The sequence below is a fragment of the Bombina bombina genome, chromosome 2 (genome assembly GCF_027579735.1).
Source record: "Bombina bombina isolate aBomBom1 chromosome 2, aBomBom1.pri, whole genome shotgun sequence".
Taxonomy (NCBI): domain Eukaryota; kingdom Metazoa; phylum Chordata; class Amphibia; order Anura; family Bombinatoridae; genus Bombina; species Bombina bombina.
This window is the reverse complement of record NC_069500.1, coordinates 1,307,760,444-1,307,776,813: the sequence shown is the minus strand read 5'-3', so window position 1 is coordinate 1,307,776,813 and position 16,370 is coordinate 1,307,760,444. Positions and strand designations below refer to the sequence as shown.

General features: G+C 39.5%; 1 protein-coding gene across 2 annotated transcripts in view; it reads left to right on the top strand.

Annotated features, from left to right (window-relative positions):
- The window catches only part of EVC2 (EvC ciliary complex subunit 2), a 427,809-nt gene that overhangs the window by 361,390 nt on the left and 50,049 nt on the right, over positions 1-16,370 (top strand). For both annotated transcript variants that reach the window (XM_053704149.1, XM_053704148.1), the window contains 2 exons: positions 12,612-12,699; positions 15,498-15,694. In XM_053704149.1, coding sequence (XP_053560124.1) covers positions 12,612-12,699; positions 15,498-15,694 — 285 coding nt within the window. The remainder of the gene's footprint in view (positions 1-12,611; positions 12,700-15,497; positions 15,695-16,370) is intronic.

The window sequence follows — 16,370 nt, the reverse complement described above, 5'->3', positions numbered from 1 at the left end:
GTGGACGGACTATTTGAATTTGAGTGCTATTCGGAAATGACTTAATAATGCCCTCCCATTTATTGAAGAAAACTTGCACCTGTTTGTCATTAGAAGTTGTTACATTGTACTGTTCCAATGTGATTTGCATGATGACTGCTTTCTTAAAACCTGAAAATTCTACTATCTGTGCAGCCTTCCAATTTTTCAATATAATGTTACGGGCTAACAACAATAATGTATTGATAAGTTTGTACTCTCTACCACCCGTGGTCCGCGTGGTGAGAAACACTACCTCTTGCGGGCCTATATTTATTCTCGAATTGACTACCCGCTTGATCCAATAGAATATCTTGCTCCAAAATTGCATAATTTTAGGGCAAGACCATAAACAGTGCATAATGTCGGCGTTTTCTATACTACATTTCGTGCACTGATGAGCTTTTTTGTACCACATGGCCATTTTGTTTGGAGTAATACATACATTATATAACAACTTCAATTGGGATTCACGCCATGTTGTCGGGACCCAAGAGTCATTGATTATTGTTAGACAATTCTGCACATCTATAATGAGAATTTCTGGAAAGTATCTTAGCCATGTCGAATGTATATACTTGATTTGTCTAGTTTTGATGTTGGCATTCAGAATTTTGTACAGGTTAGTTATTGAGAAACTTCCTGCTTGATAAATTTTAATCCCGATTGCTAGAGGCCCCGTATTCCACTGAGACTTAAATTCTGTTTGAATAGAAGTTAAATAATGTTGTATTTGAAGATAAGCAAAAAACTCCTTATTCTGTATTCCATACTTAGATCTAAGCGTGTCAAATGTATCAATTATACCAGGTTCCACCATTAACTGGCTGACATATCTTAAGCCTCTTTCTCGCCATCCCTGAAAAACTTGAGACTGATACCCCGGTTGAAATCCCGGGTTACCTTGAATTGTTAAAAATTCAGTGGCAAATGGAACAACCTTAATTTCCAGACAAAATTTTTGCCACACCCTAATAACATTTTTAAACGTTATCAAATTATCAATGTTACAGGGGAGGTTTCTAATTGGGCAATGTAGTATGGCTTTCAAGTCAAATGGAGCAACAATACTGGATTCATACTGATACAAAGTAACATATTCCTTTTCAGTAATCCAGTCAATAGCGTATTTTTATATTGTGACCCAGTTATAGTATTTAATGTTAGGGAATGATAGACCAGCAGAGATATTGTCATTCATTAGTCTATTTAACGCCATCCGAGGTTTCCTCCCCTTCCAAATAAACTTAGAGCACATCTGATTAAATCTGTCAATATCTCTATTTTTAAGTAGAATTGGAATATTCTGTAACAAGTACAATAACTTTGGAAACAATATTGTCTTAATTAACATTATACGTGGTATAAGTGAAATTGGAAGACTCATCCAATTATCTAATTGCTTCTGTATTTCCTGCAAACAAGAAGAGAAATTTAAAGTATACCATTCTGACGGGTTATCACTAAGAACTATACCTAAATAGTTTATATGCATGGTTTCTTTGAAAGGGTGCCTCACATTCCCTTTTAGTGGTCTCCTTATCCATAATAATTCAGATTTGCTTGAATTGATTTTATAGCCTGATATTGAGCCAAATAAGTGTAGATGTTTAAGCAATATTGGTAGATTGAACTCCACGTCATTTAAGAAAAGCAATAAATCGTCTGCGTATAGTGAAAGAACAAACTTATGTCCCCTAATAGTAATACCTTCTAATTGATCGCGCAACAGGATAGCCAATGGTTCAAGTGATATGTTAAAAAGAAGGGGAGATAAAGGACACCCCTGCCTTGTACCTCTATGGAGAGAAAAAAAATCTGTAGTTACATTATTTACAATAATGGAGGAGACCGGATTACTATATATCAATTTAATGAAATTAGCAAAATTACCACTAAAACCAAACTTATCAATCGCCATGAAGAGGTGACCCCAATCTATATAATCAAAAGCTTTCTCCGCACCACTGCAGCGCTCAATCTATCCGCGGTTTTCTCTGATAGATTGTTCCAGAAATAATCCAATATCAACATAGTTTTACGAATACTTTTTACTGGGTTTCTCCCCTGCATAAAGCCGACTTGATTCTCGTGTATAATATTTCTAAGAACAGGTTGTAATCGCATGGCAATAATTGATGTCAACAACTTATAGTCTACATTTAGTAATGATATAGGCCTATATAATTCAACTCTCTCTGAATCCTTGTTCTTCTTTAAAATAAGTGATATATTAGATGCTGTAAAATACAGAGAACAACTCGCATGTGAGCCATAGTAGCCATTAAATAACTTATATAGGATTGGGGTCACCTCCTCCTGTAACATTCTATAAAACTCTATCGGGAGGCAATCAGGCCCGGCAGCTTTGTTAAGCTTAGCTTGTTTAATTGCTGTGTTTATTTCTTGTAATGTAATTGGCAAATTCAAATCTCGTTCTTCCTCTAACGTAATTCTTGGGAGCCTTACCCTAGACCAAAATACTTCTCTATCTGCCTGATTAGGAGGATCTGACCTGTAAATTCCTTGAAAGTATTTAAAAAATACTTTCTTTATTTCTTCTGTCTGTGTATACCTGCTATTGTTCTGTCTAATTGCGAGAATCCGGTTGCTGTCTTTAGGTTTAGCTATTCTAGCCAGATATTTTGCAGCCCGACCAGTGAATCCTCTATATAGCGCTTTCTGTTTTAGGCCTTCTTGCATAGCTTTCTGTTTTAAGAAAATGTTCCACTGGGATTTAGCCTCAGCATATCTCTTCCAGTTATCGTTGGTTCTAAGGGATATATATGTATTATAACAGTTCCTAACTGTATTTGAGAGTTGTAATTCTGTCTGTTTGTTTTTTTTCTTTAATATACCTAAATAAACTTTAATGTGCCCTCTAAGAACGGCCTTTGCTGCCTCCCAGTAAGTTTCCGTCTTCTCCAGATAATTCTCATTAAAACTGTGATAATCAATCCATTTATTCCTAAAATAATTCTGAAAGCCGCTATTTGTTGCAAGATATTTTTAAATGCACTACACCCAAATTCCAGAGAGATAATGGCATGATCTGACAATACAATATCTTTAATGTCAGCTTTACAATCTGAGCCCAGCAAATTCTCTGCAATTAGGAACATATCAATCCTAGAAAAGCTTTGAAAACTTGATGATGCGCAGGTATATACCTTACTGTCTGGATGATGGATTCTCCAAATATCCCGAACCCCAAGTTGAGCACACAATTTCTGGAATATACGTGTTTTCTTATCCCCCTTATAGCATTCCTTCTTGCCAATTCTATCTAAGTTAGGTAGGGGTGTTAAGTTGAAGTCTCCCGCTATTATTAAATTCTGCCCTATATATCCCAGTAACTTATTTATTAAGCCATTCCAGAAATATGTGTCCAACACGTTAGGCCCGTATACATTACAAATTATGAAACAAACTGTGTTAATTTTTATCTGCATAATTTGAAACCTGCCTCCAGGGTCCTGTTCTGTGCTAATTATTTCATACCTTAACTTTTTATTGATCAAAATTGCCAATCCTTTCTTCCTACCCTCCCCCGCTAATGCGACAATTTCCCCCACCCATTTTGTTTTTAATTTCATAATCTCAATCTCTTTAAGGTGAAGTTCCTGCAACATTACTAGGTCGGGTTTATACACTCCTAGCTGTCTAATGATGGCTTTTCTCTTAATTGGTTATGTTATCCCACCTACATTCCATGAGAGGAATTTTAAGGGGCTCATGTCTACCTCCATTCCTTTAAGTGTAAAATTAAACTATATGACTCCATTCTGAGAGAAGAGGGGGAAAAAAAAAAAATGGAAGAGGGAATGGAGGAGAAAAAAAAAAAAAAAAGGGGGGGGAGAAACAAATCAACCTCACCACACCAACAGACAACACAGGCATACAACCATACATTCACTACTCTACATACAGTCAACATAGTCATATCATAACCTGACTACCTGTCCATAGCAAATTTTAATTTATTATATTTATTATATGCCCTGCTCCTTACAAAAGGCCTGCGCTTCTTTATAATTATTCAGTACCTTCTGAATTCCATCTATGGATAACACCAGCTTAGCCGGGTATAACATCCTGACGTTATAATTTGCATTTAAGAGTTTAGAGCAAAATGGAGACATCTCTTTGCGCCTTGCTACGGTCTCACTAGAGAAATCCTGAAAGATTAGGATCTTATGTTGATCTATCACAAGTGGATACATTTTCCTATATTGTCGCAAGAAAGTTACTTTATCTTGAAAATTTAAAAACTTCAGTACAATAGGTCTACTAGTGTTATGATCTTTTCTTACTGGACGTGCTGCTCCTATTCTGTGTATCCTTTCTATCAGTACTGGCGTAGCTGAATTAATTCCAAGGCTCTGAGCTAATGTAACCGTAGCAAAATACATTAAATCTTGGTAAGTATCATCTTCTGGAAGACCGATAATTCTAAGATTGTTACGCCTAGATCGGTCTTCCAGATCCTCAACTCTAGCTTGCAACTTATCAAGACGCGCCATATAATCAATAGTAATAGGTTCAGCTGTGTTTAGTTTATCCTCTATATCTGAGATCCTTGTTTCTACCTCTGTCAGTCTTGTGGAGAAATGCCTTATTTCTGCCGTAAGACTGCAAATATCATTTTTAATATCTGATTTCATACTATCCAATTGCGGTGTAATAGATTTAGTGATTTGAAAAACTAGTTCCTGCATGTCAATGTGTGTCTCACTCTGAATTTGTGATAGATCCAATGTCTGATCGACACGTTTAACAATTTTTTTTTCCTTCTGTTTAGCAGGCATAATAGGAGAAGGATTCCGAGTTGTATATGTAAATTTATCCCTATATAAAAAATCTAATCAAGTCCACTACTTTTATTTTTATTAGGCCACTCAAAGTGACTGTGCTACACAATTTAAGGGACTATTGAATTCGTGTATTGTTTGTGTATTTTATACTAGTGCTTAGAGAAGTCCAGGGAATGTGAGAATATATTCACAAGGGGGAGAATAGGCAACACGTGTCTATGCTACTGAGCCAAGAGAGGCTAATCAATATCTGCGTGCAGAGAGGATCGGTGAGAAGTGCAAGAAGGGAATGTGAGGTGAAAGAGGGAGAAAGAATAAAAAATAAAATAGAGAAAAAAAAAGAAAAGAAAGAAGAATAAAACAGGAGTGCAATACAATAGACGTGAAAAGTGAGAAGTGATGAGAAACAAACCAAAGAGTGGCCTAAATAAAAAATTATCAGACTCTGAAATACTTAGGACCTTTTTTAGAGATTTTAAGTTATTCTTACTCCCACTTAATAAACCACTAACTGTTGTGTATATTTAGCAGTATATGAATTTTAAAGTGGTTACTCTCTCAAAACATATTTAAGCCGTCAAATCCTAACGTCTTACTTATATCTGCTAAGTTTTTATACAGTAATGAAAAGAATCTTACAGCCTAAGTAATATTTCTAGTGCCCATACTAGGGGCTTCCTTCTAGTATTTAAGGACCAAGCAATTTAACCAGCCTAATTTGACCAGGGCTCACAATCCAGAAGACTGACAGCCCTATTTGTCAGCCTACAGATGCACCCTCAGGCGATGCAGTATCTCGTTAAACCACAGTTTACAGTATAATCCAATATTCTTATCCTTAAGCACAATATAATCCTGCCTAAACTATGATACATACAGTAAATTGAATCTATAAGCAAAAAACCTTCCCCCCTTATCTTAGCATATAAGTATATGACCAATAGTTTTAAAGAGTCCAGAGGGAACCACGGCATAACCAATTTACTGAATTAATTGCCAGGTAAGTGTTTCAATGACCAGATGTCCAAGAGATTATTTGGATATATTTGCAGTTGCAAAGAGTCACCTTCAGGGGATATGTCCAAATTCTATAGGATAAGTTCTTTATCAATATAAAACCAGTCAAACCCATTCAATTATAACTTGACATATACAGCCAATGCATAAGGAATTTACCCAATATATGTGTCCCTTACTCCATGGCCTAGAGAGGGCCAAACTTCTCCCTTTCCACTTGGCGTATTTTCACAAGCCGAATTTGAATTCCGGGAGGGATACTGAAAAAACAGCAGAAAAAGTACCTTAGTTATGGAGAGGGGGTCACTCCGGTACTCCTTTCGCCAGGCCTTCCTGAGCCCGCACTGTATCTTTATGCGAATCCTTCTAAAGATCCACTCGTGGTACCAAGCTTAGCGTGCCCCTGCCGTTTTCCGTTCAGTGCTCCAGCTCCACTGTCAGCTCTCTGTAGGAGTGCACCTCTCTGCCGGAACTATGCTTCACGCTACCGTCGTAGCGCCACAGAACGTCTGTATTCATCCGCTGGAACGCCACCGGTTCTGGACCTGACGCCTCAATCTATGCGCTCACCAGGGAGCCACCAGGCATCTTCGCAACCTCCGACACCCGGATAGACACAGGACACTACAACAGGTGAGTATATCTTTCACCTGCTTCCTCCTCTCAGCGTTGGGGCCAAATTCTTGTTAGAGATACAGGTAGCGAGCACTTTCACTTGAAGGCCTATTTCCCATCAGGCAGGCCAGCACGATATTCCTCCTATTTCTTGTGCCCCCGCAGAACAAGGACTTCACCTCCGTAAGTTCACCAGGGAACTATCCAGTCTCTCATCTCCATCCAAGTTTTCAGCATTCGAGTCAGGATAGAGGGTTTGCCGCAGGGAGGCTTTCTTTATCGGCAGAACAAGCCACTGCCAAGCCTAAGAGTCTTCTTTTAAGTATCAAGTCTCTGAACAGGTAGTCAGGTGTTTATTTGCAACAATTTGCAACATTTAAAACAAACACCGCTACAGTCTGATTACTTCAATCGAGGCACAAAATAGCAAGACTGTAGTAGGTTGCTTCCGCCACGAAGCATAGTAATGGCGATTAGCAGACTTCCAATTCGTGGATCCAAGATCCTACGCCCGGGCCAGTGGGAGATCCACGGCCAAGGATCAGTTGAAGGCGGGAGTGGTTGGTTCAAACTGCAAGCAGGAGCAGCCCAACGTGCAGCACCTTGCTTGCTCCTCCCTCAAACGGAAGTCCAGAGCATGGTTATTTCAAATTTTGACAAAATTTGTTTTTCTTAAAGGCACAGTAACGTTTTTTATATTGCTTGTTAACTTGTTTTAAAGTGTTTTCCAAGCTTGCTAGTCTCATTGCTAGTCTGTACAAACATGTCTGACACAGAGGAAACTACTTGTTCATTATGTTTAAAAGCCATGGTGGAGCCCCATAGGAGAATGTGTACTAAATGTATTGATTTCACCTTAAACAGTAAAGATCAGTCTTTATCTATAAAAGAATTGTCACCAGAGGGTTCTGTCGAGGGGGAAGTTATGCCGACTAACTCTCCCCACGTGTTGGACCCTTTGCCTCCCGCTCAAGGGACGCACGCTAATATGGCGCCAAGTACATCAGGGACGCCCATAGCGATTACTTTGCAGGACATGGCTGCGATCATGGTTAATTATTATTAGATGCTGTAAGAGCCATGTCTGATACTGCGTCACAATATGCAGAACCTGAGGACGGAGAGCTTCAGTCTGTGGGTGACATCTCTGACTCGGGGAAACCTGATTCTGAGATTTCTAATTTTAAATTTAAGCTTGAGAACCTCCGTGTATTGCTTGGGGAGGTGTTAGCTGCTCTGAATGACTGTGACACAATTGCAGTTCCAGAGAAATTGTGTAGACTGGATAAATACTATGCAGTGCCAGTGTGTACTGATGTTTTTCCAATACCTAAAAGGTTTACAGAAATTATTAGTAAGGAGTGGGATAGACCCGGTGTGCCGTTTCCCCCCCCCCCCTCCTATATTTAGAAAAATGTTTCCCATAGACGCCACTACACGGGACTTATGGCAGACGGTCCCTAAGGTGGAGGGAGCAGTTTCTATTTTAGCAAAGCGTACCACTATCCCGGTTGAGGACAGTTGTGCTTTTTCAGATCCAATGGATAAAAAAATTAGAGGGTTACCTTAAGAAAATGTTTATTCAACAAGGTTTTATTTTACAGCCCCTTGCATGCATTGCGCCTGTCACTGCTGCGGCGGCATTCTGGTTTGAGGCCCTGGAAGAGGCCATCCATACAGCTCCATTGACTGAAATCATTGACAAGCTTAGAACACTTAAGCTAGCTAACTCATTTGTTGCTGATGCCATTGTTTATTTGACTAAACTAACGGCTAAGAATTCCGGATTCGCCATCCAGGCGCGCAGGGCGCTATGGCTTAAATCCTGGTCAGCTGACGTGACTTCAAAGTCTAAATTACTCAACATTCCTTTCAAGGGGCAGACCTTATTCGGGCCTGGTTTGAAAGAAATTATTGCTGACATTACTGGAGGTAAGGGTCATACCCTTCCTCAGGACAGGTCCAAATCATGGGCCAAACAGTCTACTTTTCGTGCCTTTCGAAATTTCAAGGCAGGTTCAGCATCAACTTCCTCTGCTTCAAAACAAGAGGGAACTTTTGCTCAATCCAAGCAGGCCTGGAAATCTAACCAGTCCTGGAACAAGGGCAAGCAGGCCAGAAAGCCTGCTGCTGCCTCCAAGACAGCATGAAGGAACGGCCCCCTATTGGGCAACGGATCTAGTAGGGGGCAGACTTTCTCTCTTCGCCCAGGCGTAGGCAAGAGATGTTCAGGATCCCTGGGCTTTGGAGATCATATCTCAGGGATATCTTCTGGACTTCAAAGCTTCTCCTCCACAGGGGAGATTTCACCTTTCAAGATTATCTGCAAACCAGATAAAGAAAGAGGCATTCCTACGCTGCGTGCAAGACTTCCTAGTAATGGGAGTGATCCATCCAGTTCCGCGGACGGAACAAGGACAGGGTTTTTATTCAAATCTGTTTGTGGTTCCCAAAAAAGATGGAACCTTCAGACCAATTTTGGATCTAAAGATCTTAAACAAATTCCTCAGAGTTCCATCATTCAAGATGGAAACTATTCGGACCATCTTACCCATGATCCAAGAGGGTCAGTACATGACCACAGTGGACTTAAAGGATGCCTACCTTCACATTCCGATTCACAAGAATCATCATCGGTTCCTGAGATTTGCCTTTCTAGACAGGCATTACCAATTTGTAGCTCTTCCCTTCGGGTTGGCTACAGCCCCAAGAATTTTTACAAAGGTTCTGGGCTCTCTTCTGGCGGTTCTAAGACCGCGAGGCATAGCGGTGGCTCCTTATCTAGACGACATCTTGATACAGGCGTCAAGCTTTCAAATTGCCAAGTCTCATACAGAGATAGTTCTGGCATTTCTGAGGTCGCATGGGTGGAAAGTGAACGAAGAAAAGAGTTCTCTATCTCCTCTCACAAGGGTTTCCTTCCTAGGGACTCTTATAGATTCTGTAGAAATGAAAATTTACCTGACGGAGTCCAGGTTATCAAAACTTCTAAATGCTTGCCGTGTTCTTCACTCCACTCCGCGCCCTGCGGTGGCTCAGTGCATGGAGGTAATCGGCTTAATGTTAGCGGCAATGGACATAGTGCCATTTGCGCACCTGCATCTCAGACCGCTGCAATTATGCATGCTCAGTCAGTGGAATGGGGATTACACAGATTTGTCCCCTCTACTAAATCTGGATCAGGAAACCAGAGATTCTCTTCTCTGGTGGTTATCTCGAGTCCACCTGTCCAAGGGGATGACCTTTCGCAGACCAGATTGGACGATTGTAAAAACAGATGCCAGCCTTCTAGGTTGGGGTGCAGTCTGGAATTCCCTGAAGGCTCAGGGATCGTGGACTCAGGAGGAGAAACTCCTCCCAATAAATATTCTGGAGTTAAGAGCAATATTCAGTGCTCTCCTAGCTTGGCCTCAGTTAGCAACCCTGAGGTTCATCAGATTTCAGTCGGACAACATCACGACTGTGGCTTACATCAACCATCAAGGGGGAACCAGGAGTTCCCTAGCGATGTTAGAAGTCTCCAAGATAATTCGCTGGGCAGAGTCTCACTCTTGCCACCTATCAGCAATCCATATGCCAGGTGTAGAGAACTGGGAGGCGGATTTTCTAAGTCGTCAGACTTTTCATCCGGGGGAGTGGGAACTCTATCCGGAGGTGTTTGCTCAATTGGTTCATCGTTGGGGCAAACCAGAACTGGATCTCATGGCGTCTCGCCAGAACACCAAGCTTCCTTGTTACGGATCCAGCTCCAGGGACCCAGAAGCGACGCTGATAGATGCTCTAGCAGCTCCTTGGTTCTTCAACCTGGCTTATGTGTTTCCACCGTTCCCTCTGCTCCCTCGACTGATTGCCAAAATCAGACAGGAGAGGGCATCAGTGATTCTGATAGCGCCTGCGTGGCCACTCAGGACCTGGTATGCAGACCTAGTGGACATGTCATCCTTTCCACCATGGACTCTGCCTCTGAGACAAGACCTTCTCATACAAGGTCCTTTCAATCATCCGAATCTAATTTCTCTGAGACTGACTGCATGGAGATTGAACGCTTGATTCTATCAAAGCGTGGCTTCTCCGAGTCAGTCATTGATACCTTAATACAGGCACGAAAGCCTGTCACCAGGAAAATCTATCACAAGATATGGCGTAAATATCTTCATTGGTGTGAATCCAAGAATTACTCATGGAGTAGGGTTAGGATTCCTAGGATATTGTCCTTCCTCCAAGAGGGTTTGGACAAAGGATTATCAGCTAGTTCTTTAAAGGGACAGATTTCTGCTCTGTCTATTCTTTTACACAAGCGTCTGGCAGAAGTTCCAGACGTTCAGGCATTTTGTCAGGCTTTAGTTAGAATTAAGCCTGTGTTTAAACCTGTTGCTCCCCCATGGAGCTTAAACTTGGTTCTTAAAGTTCTTCAAGGGGTTCTGTTTGAACCCCTTCATTCTATTGATATCAAACTTCTATCATGGAAAGTTCTTTTTCTGATGGCTATTTCCTCGGCTCGAAGAGTCTCTGAGTTATCTGCCTTACATTGTGATTCTCCTTATCTGATCTTTCATTCAGATAAAGTAGTTCTGCGTACAAAACCTGGGTTTTTACCCAAGGTGGTTTCTAACAAGAATATTAATCAAGAGATTGTTGTTCCATCATTATGTCCTAATCCTTCTTCAAAGAAGGAACGTCTTTTGCATAATCTAGACGTAGTCCGTGCCTTGAAGTTTTACTTACAAGCTACTAAAGATTTTCGTCAAACATCTAACCTGTTTGTTGTTTACTCTGGACAGAGGAGAGGTCAAAAGGCCTCGGCAACCTCTCTTTCTTTTTGGCTTCGGAGTATAATCCGTTTAGCCTATGAGACTGCTGGACAGCAGCCCCCTGAAAGGATTACAGCTCATTCCACTAGAGCTGTGGCTTCCACCTGGGCCTTTAAAAATGAGGCTTCTGTTGAACAGATTTGCAAGGCTGCGACTTGGTCTTCGCTTCATACCTTTTCCAAATTTTACAAATTTGATACTTTTGCTTCTTCGGAGGCTGTTTTTGGGAGAAAGGTTCTACAGGCAGTGGTTCCTTCCGTTTAAGTTCCTGCCTTGTCCCTCCCATCATCCGTGTACTTTTGCTTTGGTATTGGTATCCCACAAGTAATGGATGATCCGTGGACTGGATACACTTAACAAGAGAAAACATAATTTATGCTTACCTGATAAATGTATTTCTCTTGTAGTGTATCCAGTCCACGGCCCGCCCTGTCCTTTTAAGGCAGGTCTAAATTTTAATTAAACTACAGTCACCACTGCACCCTATGGTTTCTCCTTTCTCGGCTTGTTTCGGTCGAATGACTGGATATGGCAGTGAGGGGAGGAGCTATATAGCAGCTCTGCTGTGGGTGATCCTCTTGCAACTTCCTGTTGGGAAGGAGAATATCCCACAAGTAATGGATGATCCGTGGACTGGATACACTACAAGAGAAATAAATTTATTAGGTAAGCATAAATTATGTTTTTTCTATCTTTAAGCTGAAACTTAAAAATAAAGTACTAAATGAAACAGCACTTGACAAACACGGTAGAGTTTTTTTTTTATTCAAGAATAGTGATTGTAGTTATAGAACATATAAAGCAGGGGTCAAGTCGCGGAGGATTGCATGGGAACAGAGTTCCTGCACTATTTCTGCAGGAGAAACCTCTGGACAGAGAACAGAAACACTTCAGTAAACACTGCTGCTGCTTGTGGGAGGAGCTGGATCGCAGTCTGGTTAGAGGGATAGTGAGATCCTCTAGTAATTTGCAGTAACATTTCCTACAATACTCTAAATGTAAGACTGTCAGCGGTCCTGCTGATTTATCACTCCGCAATGTATGTAACACATGGTGCTTACATTTCTGTGGGGCTTGCTCTAGGTTTATTTAGCCCTCCTTAGCAGAAATAGGACTATTGCACCTTAAGTGGATGAGACTCTGTGACAGGGGAGGATTCTCAGGCCCAAAGGCAATCTTTCACACCTTCATAGGATTTAATTTGCTTTCATTAACCAAAGTGTATACTGTAGATTATATACATATAAATACAGTGTGGGTGTGTATATATATATATATATATATATTGGACAATTACATTTAAACAATTAATGATATAATTGATCGTATTTTCTAGATTGCAGAAAGAAGAGTTGGAGTTTGCTATGGTGGAAAATCAAGTAGAGAAAGCTCATATGGATGAATTTATTAGACTATATAAACAGGTAAATTTAATGTTAACAGGATAAATTAGTGTTACGCACAAGTTAGCTAGATAACTAAGAAAAATAATTGTACTGAATGCTAAGATATTAATTGGCACCACAGTCATGACGCCTTGTAATATGTTTACTCAGGGCCAGTGCTAGGATTTATGGTTATATAAGTGAAGACAAATTTTGCCGCCACCCCCTGCCCCAAATAAATTATATACCCTAACCCTGCCATTACTGCTTCTTAATAAAATGTTCAACTGATGTGTTAAGCAGCTATAGATAAATATTTTATCATGATAGAGATAATAGATTAATGTTATCACATCAAATTCTGGACTGTTTCACTGATTTATTATAACTATAATAGCTATAATGGTTAATTTCTGCATTACATTATGTACCAAAGCGGTGGCTCTGCACAACATCAAATCAGTGGTGGCTCTGCATAATGAATCAAACAGTGATGACAATATATAAAACACACAAACCTGGGGGCAGGATGACTTCTTTACCTAGACTGAAACTAGCATGTATAACAGGAAATGTTATCAAGCTTCAGGCAGACAACTTATCAAGCAGATACAATTGCCACTGCCAAAATGTAAGAATTCAGAAGTGCTCTGTTGTTCTATCCTGCCCCTTGCTCTCGGGAAACAATTGCATGATACCAGGGATCGTCAGTCACTTCAAACAAATGAGTTTGATTAGATTTATCTCTGCCACTTAGGATAAGAAGCAGAGACTGCTTTTTTAAATCTGTGGTTGCAAACTCACTTGTGCAACCCTGAACTACAAGTTCTCAGAATCTGCAAATGCTTCTTGATTTTCCCATAAGTATACATTTTTCAAGCACTGCAATAGATCACACTAATCTGCAGTGGATTACTGACAAATGTTGGTCAGGAGACCAATACAACTCACACTTATTTTGAATAAATGTCATTATATAGTCGTTGATAATAACATTTATACACTAGTAAACACAACACTCTGCACTATATGATAATGCAAGGCAACTATACACTAATAAACATGCTGCACTGTATAGTTAATGCAGAGTATCTATACACTGATCATTTTTTATGTTGCACCATGTAAAGATGTTGAGGGTTCATACACTGGCCTTTATAATGATGATAGTAAGCACTCTGCGCTGCATAATGATGCCGAACATTTATACATTGAAAATGATCACACTGCACTGTATAAGTATGGCAAGTATCTATACACTGAAATAGGACATGCTGTGCTGGATAATGATTATGGACATCTGTTCACTTCAATTTATAGGTATGCATGTAGAGTATACTCCCCTCTCATTCTAGCCATAATGGCACCACATATGGCGCCTACTATGAAGCCCAAATTAGGCAGGGGGAAAAAAAAGTACACATTAAAAAAAATAATTATGCACCAAGTTTGTGCCCACCTGCAGGGGCGCCCTTAGGTGGTCGCCTAGACTGCCTCTAACGTGTCCACCCGCTGCTTCCTAAAGTCAGAATTAATCTTTCATGATTCAGATAGAGTACACAATTATAAACAACTTTCCAATTCATTTTCATCATCAAAATGTGCAAAATATTTGTATATGCATTCTATTTGAGGCACCAGCTCCTACTGAGAATGTGCAAATATTCACAGTTTATATGCATATGCATTTTGTAATTGGCTGATAGCTGTCACATGATGTAGTGGGAAAAAAAATAGAACTACATTTTAAATTTGTCTGAAAAAATCTACTTCTAGTTTGAAATTCAAAATCAGTGTTTTTCCTTTGTCTTATTATACATTTGTTGATTCTACGATATTTAATGGCCAGTTAACCCCTTAAGGACCGGGAATTTCAGAGTAAAACTTGCCCAAAAGACCAGAGAATTTTTAGCATTTTCGCTATTACTCAATTTAAACAGAAATAGAACCTTATTTTTTTTCCATTTACCAATCAAAACTATATCATATAAAAAAAAATTGTTATCTTTTCACAAACTTTGGGTTTCTCACTGAAATGATCTATATACTGCTTGTGCAGTCACAACACATGATTGTAAAAGTTTCTCTGGGATCCCGTTTGTTCATAAATAGCAAATATGCTTGGCTTTGCCATTGCTTTTTAGTAATTAGAAGTCTGCTATTTGCAGCTGCGCACCATACTTCTATTATTCCCGGAAGTGAAGGGGTTAATCAGGCTAATTTACTCCTATTATCTATTTTTCTTTGTTCTCTTGCTGTCTTTATTTGAAAAAGCAGGAATATAAGCTTAGGAGCCGGCCTATTTTTGGTTCAGCACTCTAGATAGCGCTTGCTGATGGGTGGCTACATTTAGCCAATCATTAGCAAGCGCAACCCAGGTGCTGAACCAAAAATGGGCCGGCTCCTTATATACCTTGTTGAAAAAGAATACGCACATATCCTACACTAGTGGGAGTTAGCTGCTGATTGGTGCCTGCACACATTTGTCTCTTGTGATTGGCTAACTAGATGTGTTCAGCTAGCTGCCAGTAGTGCAGTGCTGTACTTTCGGCAAACGATAACAGAGAATGAAGAAAATTTGATAATAGAAGTAAATTGGAAAATTGTATGTTTTATCCCAATCATGAAAGCAAATGTTGGGGTTTCCTGTCCCTTTAAATAAAAAGTGTTTCAGTCCATGGATATGAAACGGCTCAGCAAATAAAGAGAAAACTATTTGTTTTTGTCTTAATTAATTTTGATTATTTATGAGCTGGTTTAAGTATCATATTCAGGCACATAAACAGTTAATTGTATTAGACACTGGATACTTGACACAATACCACTGATTTATGCAGGATATCAGATTAACATCTTATTTGACTAAACGGACACTGCTACCTGAGGGACTGCTGTACCAAGCTCTGAACCTCTTGCTACCATCCAGCTTGGAGACAGAAATCTTTTCTGTTCTAAATTCAGTGAGTCATAAATATTCAGACGGTGTTACTGAAACTGACAACATTGAGGAGGAAACTGACAGCTGGAGAAAGAGGTAAGTACATGTCAATTCCTGCTTGCAAGATCCAATTGTAAGTTATTGTTTCAGGAAACAGCTAACCTTGGAAAGAAAAGAACAATGTCAGTAATGCCGCAAAATAAAAAAAAATCCTTCTGCTAATTCTATTTCTCTGTTTTATCGTCTTTAGTGCTGTGAATTTGTTGCAGCATTTGTATTTGTCACCCTACCTAAAGGGACATTAAACACTAAATAAATGCTAGATAGAATGATGCATTCAAAGACAAGATAAGTCTGAGAATAAACATGTATTTAGTTTCATTAGCTGTTTAAATATTGACAAAATAAGTGTAAAGTTTGTGTCTATAAAACAATGGGAGCTGCCATTTTGTAACTTTGGTTACTTTCTCTGCTGTGTCCAATTAGGGACAGTTATAAATAGGTCACCAGAGTGTGCAGCCAATGGCTGTTTGGAATATAGCTGTGTTCTATACTTCCATTTCTAACAGGAACTGAAATGCTCACAATTTAAAACATTGAAAAAAAAAAGAATTACAGGAAAAGGGGACAAAATAAATAGTGAAAATATATTGCAGAGGTGTGTGTGTGTGTGTATATATATATATATATATATATATATATATATATATATATATATATATATATATGATTTATCATTTTATATAAACTTAATGTGCTCTATAGCAAAATA